General features: G+C 43.0%; 1 protein-coding gene across 1 annotated transcript in view; it reads right to left on the bottom strand.

Moving 5' to 3' along the window:
• Positions 1-7945: 7945 nt before the first annotated feature.
• Positions 7946-9988, bottom strand: part of CFP (complement factor properdin) — a 37949-nt gene continuing 35906 nt past the window's right edge. Inside the window, exons 9-10 of the mRNA XM_070935071.1 lie at positions 8863-9002; positions 7946-8134 (exon numbers count right to left, since the gene is read on the bottom strand). Of these exons, the coding sequence (XP_070791172.1) occupies positions 8130-8134; positions 8863-9002 (145 nt within the window). The 3' untranslated portion in view covers positions 7946-8129. The remainder of the gene's footprint in view (positions 8135-8862; positions 9003-9988) is intronic.

Raw genomic sequence — 9988 nt, 5'->3', positions numbered from 1 at the left:
TGCTCCTTCCTCCTCCTATTTTCTCCATAACAACAACCCTGTGAGTTGGGCTGGGCTGAGAGAAAGGAACTGGCCCAAAGTCACCCCGCTGGCTTTCATGCCTAGGGCAGGCAGGACTAGAACTAATGATCTTCTGGTTTCTAGCCTGGTTCTTTAACCACTAGACCAGTGGTGAAATTCAAAAATTTTCCCTACCGGTTCTGTGGCCGTGGCTTGGTGGTCATGTGACTGGGTGGGTGCGGCTTGGTGGTCATGTGACTGGGGAAACCCAACTATCACACTTTACACAAAAATAACACAAAAGCTGCACAACTGAGTCACACACAAAGCAAAAGCAACTGGACTTCACACAAAATGGCCCCTGCAACAAGCAGGAGCCTCACAGAGTCACAGAGACCTTAAAAACAAACTATCACATTTTACACAAAAATACCAGTTCGGGCAATAGGTAGTAAAAAAAAAAAAAGTTAAAGAAAAAAACAGTTCCCACGATTGCGCAGCATAGCTGATTGTGTCACAGCTGATTGTCTGAACCTTTTTAAACTTTTTTTTTTTTTGCATTTTTTTACTACCTATTGCCCGAACGGGTAGTAAAAAAAAATGCTAAAAAAAAAAAGTTTTTAAAAAGTTCTGAGGATCAGCTGTGCTGCGCGATCGTCGGAACTTTTTTTATTTACTTTTTAAAGCATTTTTTTTACTACCAGTTCGGGTGAACCAGTAGCATTTTCACTACCAGTTCAGGTGAACTGCCCCGAACTGGTAGCATTTAACCCCTGCACTTGACCAAATGTTTTATCTTCATAAGGAAGTGTGATGCCCAATAGCAACAACAGGAAAGGCTTCTCTTTTATAAGCAATGTTATGCTGCAAGATGAGGCCTCCTTGGTGTTAGACCCTGGCAGGGACATGACATTCTGCACATCATCCTTCCTCTGGGTTTGGATTCCATGCCGGGGGGTGGGGGGGGGAGTGTCCTATAGGAAAGATGCAATGAATCCAGCTCTGTGAAGGCTAGAAAACCTTCCTGCCGATGGATAACAGGTTTTGTGTGTGTCTCTCTCTTCCTCTTCAGCTCTCGGGACCAGGTGGCACCTCCTGCATCTGTCCCCGTTGCCCCCATTGCCGTGTCCTGCGTCTCCACCTCCAGCACTGCCACTTGCAGGGATTCCCATGGGCTTCTGCCCTCCTGCGCACAAAAATGCCCCCCAAAGGAGCCCGTCTCGGAGCCCGTCCTCACAGTCGCCCAGCTGCAGCAGGTAAGTCGGCTCAGTGCCCTTTTTTTCTCTTCTCCTCTCCTCTCCTCTCCTCTCCTCTCCTCTCCTTTTCCCTTCCCTTCCCTTCCTCACTTCTTTCTCTGACTCCATCTTTCAGATGCGACCGTCGGTCATCACCTGCGCCCCACGTCGGAGCTGCCCAGAGGCGCCACCAAGCCCCAACTCCCCAGTAAGTCTTCATGTTTCCCCACTCGCACTCCCTTTCCCTTTCTTTGAGCCCTTCGCTAACCTTCCAAGAACATTTCTCCTTTACCGGCTCAGAGTTCCCCCTTGCGATGGGCCTAGATAGATAGATAGAGCCATCTGGTGGGATGGCTGGGGCATTTTGGTTGCCAAGCACTTGAATTGCGATCACTAGACAGCAGAGATGCTGCGAGGGCTCCAATTACAAGGACTTTCATAAGCCCCCCCCCCTTTCTTTAGCATTACTGTGACTTTGAACACTCGCTGAAAGAATGGTTGTTTAAAGAGGACTACCTATATACATCTCCTCTTTCTTATAGTTCAATGAATTAGGGAGGTGCAGGGATGAAATCTTCTTACCTTCCCTACCGTTTGGAAGTGCACGCACCGCGTCACAAGGGCACATCAACCCTCTGTGCATGCACAGAGGGTAAAAAACAGGTTACTTCCTTCCTGATTAAAACCAGGAAGTAATGACGACCGGGCAGATGGGCGGAGCCTCAAGCTGCCATCATTACCGGTTCTCCGAACCATCGGCCGTCATCGCTACCGGTTTAACCGAACCGGTCCAAACCAGGAGCATTTCCCCCTTGGGGAGGTGTCTGTTATTTGCATGACTTCCAAAAGTTATCTCTTGTTCTGAACTGGAAAAAAAAAAAATTCAGCCCCTTTTAGCAATAGCAATAACACTTAAGACTTATAGACCACTTCATAGCGTTTTATAGCACTCTCTAAGTGGTTTACAGAGTCAATATATTGCTGACTCTGTAAACCACTTACCTTTTGCCTAGATTACAGTTTTTGCATATACTGGTAGTCCCTGACTTACAGCCATTCGTTTAGTGACCATTCAGAGTCACAATGGCATTGAAAAAAGTGACTTATGGCCATTTTTTCACCCTTACGACTCTTGCAGCATCCCCATGGTCACGTGATCGAAATTCAGACACGTGGCATCTGACATGTGTTTATGACGGTTGCAGTGTCCCGGGGTCATACGAACATCTTTTGCATCCTTCTGAGAAGCAAAGTCAATAGGCAAGCCAGATTCACATAACATCCGTGTTACTAACTTAACAACTGCAGTGATTCACTTTACAACTGTGGCAAGCAAGGTCATAAAATGGGGCAAAACTCACTTTAATTGTGTTGCTTAGCAGCGGACGTTTTGGCCTCGGTTGTGGTTGTAAGTCGAGGACTATCTGTATCCATCAAGTTCACTTTTCTTATTGTGAAATCCTTGCTGCTCTCAGAACTTGGTTGTTTGTTTATAGACATTTTGTTACCAGACTAGGTAGCATCTTCAGTGCTAGAAGGGAGAGGGATTTGTATCTTGCCCTATCAGGGTTGTTTTTTCCTTGGAAATTTCTTGATTGTTCAGAGACGAGTATCTACCAAAGATCTCTTTGATAGATTCACGAACGCAGTGCAAACTCCACTCCGTAAGTTTCTATGTAGCTTCTAGGGTTAGCCACAGTGGTGGGTTTCAAATTTTTTTACTACCGGTTCTGTGGGCGTGGCGTGGCTTGGTGGGCGTGGCTTGGTGGGCGTGGCAGGGAAAGGATACTGTAAAATCTCCATTCCCTCCCCAATCAGCTGGGACTTGAGAGGCAGAGAATAGATGGAGGTGGGGCCAATCAGAATTTTTATTACCGGTTCTCCGAACTACTCAAAATTTCTGCTACCGGTTCTCCAGAACTGGTCAGAACCTGCTGAAACCCACCTCTGGTTAGACAACAAATCAAGGTCACTTAGGTCAGAATAGCACTAGCAATAGCACTTAGACTTATATACCGCTTTACAGTGCTTTACAGCCCTCTCTAAGCGGTTTAGAGTCAATTTATTGCCCCCAATAATCTGGGTCCTCAATCATCCCTCAACTGAACTTCCTTTAACTGCTGTGTCTTTCTCCATATTAAAGGACCAGGAACAACCCCTTCCAATCTGTTTTTAGAGATCAGAAGAGGAAGGAAGGGGGGAAAAAGGTCATTTAGAAAAGGGGATGTGGAACCATGACCTTCCCACTGACACTGCAATACATAATGCATTCCTCATCATTGGCCAGAATGGGTACAACTATTCATAACTTGATAACGGAACTTCAGAAAACATCTGGAAGCATCACGTTGACCTCGGCTAGATGTAATCTTAGACAAATGAAACCAGAAGTATATGTTTCCTAACTAACCTACTTCCCTTTCTCCCTAGCTCTCCCCAGCAAAGCAGAACAATGTGACCTCCAATTTTCCCCGCTCTCAAAGGCTTTGTCCATGGACCACCAGCATCTCAGCATCGTTCAGTAGAGAAGCATCTCCCAGGCAGACAATCAAAGAGGCAGATGGGAATCTCTAACCTAGCTTTTGTATAGCATATGCATTGTCGTTGACCTGGGGAAGTCCTCTTATACCCCTGTAGCAGCCTGTCCTTCCTAGGACTGGGCCCCAAAATCATGCTCGCCTCTTCCCTTTTTTTTTTTTGTATCTTGGTAGCCTACTCTGTTCCTACACCCTAAATCTGGCTTAGTGATCTCCATTTTGGTGGTAGCTGCATTCCTGACTTTAAATCCATATATGTGAAAGCTCCACTCCAAATAGATAATTTCTTGCTAATCTGCATGGCTGAAGAGTCTTCTAGTTCAGCATTTCATTTCCAGTAAAAACCAGCTGTGTGTCTCACAATAGGCAAGACGTGATATTCTTTGTCCTTGCCATGTGGTACTTGGGTATTGCCTTTATATAGTAAGGTCCATTTAGTTACCGTCTGTACCAGTGGTGAAATCCAAATTTTTTTACTACTGGTTCTGGTGGGCATGGTGTGGCTTGGTGGGTGCGGCTTGGTGGGCGTGGCAGGGGAAGGATATTGCAAAATCTCCATTCCCTCCCCACTCCTGGGGGAAGGATATTGCAAATCTCCATTCCCACCCCACTCTGGGGCCAGCCAGAGGTGGTATTTGCCAGTTCTCCGAACTGCTCAAAATTTCCGCTACTGGTTCTCCAGAACCTGTCAGAACCTGCTGGACATCATCCCTGGTCTGTACCAGTGTTTTTCAGCTTTAAGATGTGTGGAGTTGAACCTCCACATTTCCCCAGACAACATTAAAGTTGTCAAGCTTGAGAAATCTCTTACCTAGATCAATAATCATCTCAGAATCCTTTGGGAGTGAAAATGACATTCTCCAAGCAGAAGAAGGGAATTTAGAAGAACCTCAGTCTAAGGAAGAGAAGACAAATCTAGCCCAATAATAACTGAACCCAGTCATGATGCAGGAACATCAGCAAGAGGGGAACGGAAAACTGGAGGAAATGAAAAGGGACTTCCTAGAAAAAGAAGTGGCATGGCTGTCCAGAACCTAGTGGATTTTCTTGTAGATCCTACCTGTTATAGCAATCCTCTATCAAAGAGTGTGAATGGGGTCAGTGTATGCATAAGAGATATATGCGGGCTAATAGTACAGATAGTCCTCAACTTACGACAGTTCATTTACTGACTGTTCAAATTGACAACGGCACTGAAAAAAGTGACTTATGACCATTTTTCACACATTTTGCAACATTCTTACGGTCATGTGATTTACATTCGGACGCTCAACAACTGGTTCATATTTATGTTGGTTGCAGTGTCCCAGGGTCACGCCATCCCCTTTTGCAACCTTCTGACAAGCAAAGTCAATGGGGAAGCCAGATTCACTTAACAACGGTGTTACTGCAGTGATTCCCTGAACAAATGTGGCAAGAAAGGTCGTAAAATTTGTTAGCTCACTTAACAAATTTCTCACTTGGCAACATAAATGTTGGGCTCAATTGGAGTCATAAGTCGAGGGCTACCTGTAATGAAGTAGAAAAAGTACTGCAAGCTCAAATTGTTCTCATATGTTACACTTGGCAAGTGTAATCTTATTTTCTCCAGAACACAAACGGGGAAATCTTTGTAACACACAATGACTTGCAAAGAAATACAGGAAAGAGGAAACAGTGGTTGACCTAGCAATGCCTGGAAAAGCAGAAACCTCAAGTAACCACTGACACTGGAAGAATCATATGAGGAACGCCCACAGCCTAGAAAATGGAGATTAGCTTCTCTGCGTCTCTGTACCTACCTACACCTCTCCTATTTGTAATTCATGAATGTCAATAAAGTAGTATTTAACTGTGTAACGGGATGGCAGGTTGCTGTGAAGACAGAATACCATTTTCTTGATGCTTCTTATCAAACTCTACAAATAATCATAAAAAAAAAAACTAACAGGGGAGAGAAAAAAGTTCTTAAATTATTTCTCATGGAGCTATTTTGGATTATTTCTTTAGCTGGCCAAATTTTTTTTCAGCATCCATCCAGTCTAAAGCAATGCACTGCATTCTACCACTTCAGATCCCTGCCATTTTTATTTTTATTTTTGGTAAATATTTTTTATTTATTTTTTCAAATTTAAACATAAAAACATAACTTTCAAGAGCAAAAATCTCGATCCGGTCATAGATGGTTACCACGCTTACATTCCTTTCACAAGCTCAATTCACAATTTCCATTACATCTTTTATAAATAAACAAAAAAAGAAAAAAAAAAGAGAAGATAAAAAAGAAATTCAAAACTTAAGAAAAAACCAATTTTACCTCAAATTTAACATTTTCATCTATATAAATCCATTATATCTATCCAAAATTAGTTTCAAATTCACTTTCAGACATTTTTACATCTGCATAACAATTCTAAACATATCTTTATTCTTCTTTACGTTATATCTTATACAAGTCATATCAAAATAATTTTTACAATATTCTAACCTCTTGTTAAGTGTTTACCTTACAATTTTATCACCATTTATTCTTAGTTTCAATTCAATACCACTCCATTTTTATTATATTTTATAAAACAACATTTTATGCCATTTCTGTCTGCTGCCAATCAGGCTTCAGGATTGCATGGAGGTTCAATAATATGTGGAAAAAGGCGAAGTATGTTCACACACACACCTCAAATAGATTATTAACTGACATCTCCAGGAGGAATAAACCGAGAGTGTGAGACTTGCCACAACTTAAACCTCTAAACAGAAATGATCCTTGGCTCCATTTTTTGAGAAAGGTATAGTTGATTAAAGAACTGAGAATTGGCTGTCAAAATCCCTAAATTCAACTTTTGTCTCCCATTGCCCACCCCAGTATCACCAATCAGATTCAGGCAAGATATTTTTGTGACAGTCAGTCCAAGTGTCTTAAGGCAGTGTCTTAAGGCAGAGTTCCCCAATCTTTCCAGGTTGGTGACCCAGAGCAAGGGGAGGGGGGAAAGAGCAGGTGATTTTGTGAAAGGGACAAGCGTATGTGAGCGCCCGTGATGTTCGCGGTGATGTTTGTGCAAGTGAGGCCGTGAGCGCCCACGAGGCTTGCGCAAGGGGCCTATGACTATACTCGCGTGAGTGGGGCCCTGTGCGTGCACACCAGCTGGCCCCTCACACAGCCCACTGGCGATTAGCCCACGGTCCAGTAGTGGGCCGTGGACCACAGGTTGGGGACCCCCGTCTTAAGGAGAAACAGCACTTACTTTCGCTTCCCCTTCATTCTCCCTCCCCATAGTTCATGGCAGATAGATACCGATTAACAGAGTTGGAAGGTCATCTAATCCAACCCCCCGCCCAAGCAGACCCTACACCATTTTTGATAGATGGCAGTCCAGTCTCTTCTTGAAAGCTTCCAGTGATGAAGCTCCCACAATGTCTGAAGGCAACTTCTGTTCCATTGGTTAGTTGGTTCTCACTGTCAGAAAATTTCTCCTTATTTCCTGGTTGAATCTTGCCTTGTTCAGTTTCCATCCATTATTCCTTGTCTGGCCTTCAGGTACTTTGGAAAATAGCTTGACCCCCTCCTCTCTGTGGCAGCCTCTCAAATATTGGAACACTGCTATCATGTCTCCCCTGGTCCTTCTCTTCACTAGAATAGCCATGCCAAGTTCCTGCAACAACTGTTCATCATGTTTTAGCCTCCAATCCCCTAATCATTTTGGTTGCTCTTCTCTGCACTCTTTCTATAGTCTCAACATCTTTTTTATAGTGTCTCTGTCTGTCAGTTCATAGCAGTTCATAGCAATCTGTCACTTCGTAGCAGTGAAGCACAAGCCAGCATGAGGTGGTAGCTGACAATGCCATTAATTTAATAATGAAATCTTTAAAATGGATTTTTGTTTTACAAGTGTTTATGGCTTTAAAGCAAACTGACTAATCTATTTTTCAGCACATCTATATGTTCACTGCATTTTTCATTGTATCTACAAGTAAAACATTTGAATGCCAAGTTGATTCCTTTGCTAAAGTGTATCTTTAACTCTTGTGGAACTCTTAAATGAGGGATCATTGGCTTAACACCCACTGAACTATACCCCTTAAACTGTAAATATAGATGCAATGCTAAAAAAAATATTTAAAATCAAGTATGCCTTATAGCATTTGAAAAACAGGAAGACAACACAGAACATGTTCATTTTTTTTTCTCCTTTACTGTATATAGAAAAGACAAAAGTCCAATGTAATTTATTACTCTATGATAATTTAATCATTAAGGAAGCAGTAGATGATGGGTGCAAAAATCATAGGAAGCAAAGTCAGCATTTCTCACAGCCGCATATATTATGGTTCGCAGGAATTTCCAGTACAGCAATTTATAGCCTCCAGTTCTGCAGAATCAGTCTACAAGAAAGTAAAAAAGAAATTGGAGTAAACAGGAAGTCCAGTCCTACTTTGAATATTCAGTGCCACATTTGAATTCAGACATTAAAAACAACCGTTTTCCTAAATGTCTTCTATCCTAGCAGCTTTACACTGACTTGGGGAATTCCTTTGTTAAATAACCAGGAATCAAATCCTTGCTGCTCTAGAGCAATTCATGCAGAACTCCACAAGCAGATTCCAATCTGCTCCCTATTCTTTAATAGGATTTAGCCTTTGATGCAGGAATAAAGACTCTCCCCACAAAATGCTTCCTTTACATTCATCACTAACCAGCCACCGAAGTTGTATTGAAAAATGGAATCTGGGCAGAGAGCCCACAAGGATCTGAGAGGCATAACCTTTAGGATTACAAATTTCCAAACCAGTGGAGAACAGGAGCATTCTTGTGTACATAATTGAATCCTCCCTCTGCCTCCCTCCAGTTTTTTGCAGAAAAATTGGCCTTGGGATACTTGGAATATGTCTAGTACTTGACACCTGCATTCTCTCTATGACCACAGATAAATGCCAGCAGCTTCAAAACATTCCTAAATACAGGATAGTCCCTGGCAGATTTGTCCATGATGCTTCCCAAGATAGCCCAGAATTAGAAGTGCCATTTGCCCCCTGCCTCCTGAGATGAGTAGACATGCGAAGCTTTGATATATATTTTTTTTCCCAAGGGAATCTCACTGTGACCTCCTCACCTTCACAAGGAGGCACATTTTGGCATCGTGTTTCTTCCACCACTTCCAAGTCTTGTCCATCCAGACGCTTACATTGAGGTTTGGGAATTCCCCAAAAACTTATATTTTTTTCCTTCCCATCCTCTCCTACCATCATCTTTCTGCAACCCAAAAGAGGAAAAAAAATAGAGAATCAGAGCCAACATCCCAGAAAGATTGAATGGTACGTTTTCTTTTCCTTGTGCTCCGATCTTATTTGTCTAGGATAGATATGAGTACCAGTAATATCCAGGTTTTATACGACACTCAGAGACCTTACCCATCACCTCTTTAATTTCCCATTACCATGATCCAATCATTCTTGGCCCTCTCTCCTTTCACCCCTGCCACAGAGAATATGCTGCTCGGGCAAAAATCCCTTAGTTGGCTTTCTTTGAACGCCCTCTTTCAAAAAGAGTTGGAATCCCAACCAGTCACTTAAAAAGTTTTATTGGATATTGGGAATAGGGTGATGCTAAGGAACAGAACATAAAAGCATCATTCATGCACTAGCAACTTATAATGCCTTTGTAATATCACCAAGCCAGCTATATACATGGCTTAGGCCCGGGGTACTTGCTGGATCACCACCTGCCATCCTCCCAGCGCTCCCACAGAACGGGCCTCCTCAGGGTGCCGTCAACCAGACAATGTCGGCTGGCGGCCCCCAGGGGGAGAGCATTCTCTGTGGGAGCGCCAACCCTCTGGAACGGTCTGCCCACCGGGTTTAGGACAGCCCCCGACCTCCTCTCCTTCCGCCGCGAACTGAAGACATGGCTCTTTTATCAAATAATTTTAATTAATTTTAATTGGATTTTAATTTTTATGTAATTTTCAAATTGTTGAATGTTTTCTTTGTAAGCCGCCCTGAGTCCTTCAGGAGAAGGGCAGCATATAAATTACATAAATAAATAAATAAATTAATTAAATAAAGCCTGTTTGTAAGAGCCACGGTGGCTCAGTAGATAGAATGCAGTACTGCAGGCTACTTCTGCTGATTGCCAGCTACCAGCAGTTTGGCAGTTCAGGTCTCACTGCCTCAAGGTTGACTCAGCCTTCCATCCTTCCGAGGTCGGTAAAATAGGACCCAGATTGTTGGAGGCAATAC

Source organism: Pituophis catenifer, unplaced genomic scaffold (genome assembly GCF_029215685.1).
Source record: "Pituophis catenifer annectens isolate HBS135680 unplaced genomic scaffold, rPitCat1.0.hap2 SCAF_2, whole genome shotgun sequence".
In the NCBI taxonomy this organism is placed as follows: Eukaryota; Metazoa; Chordata; class Lepidosauria; order Squamata; family Colubridae; genus Pituophis; species Pituophis catenifer.
Note: the sequence above shows the minus strand (reverse complement) of the source record. Positions and strands in the feature narration are given on the sequence as shown.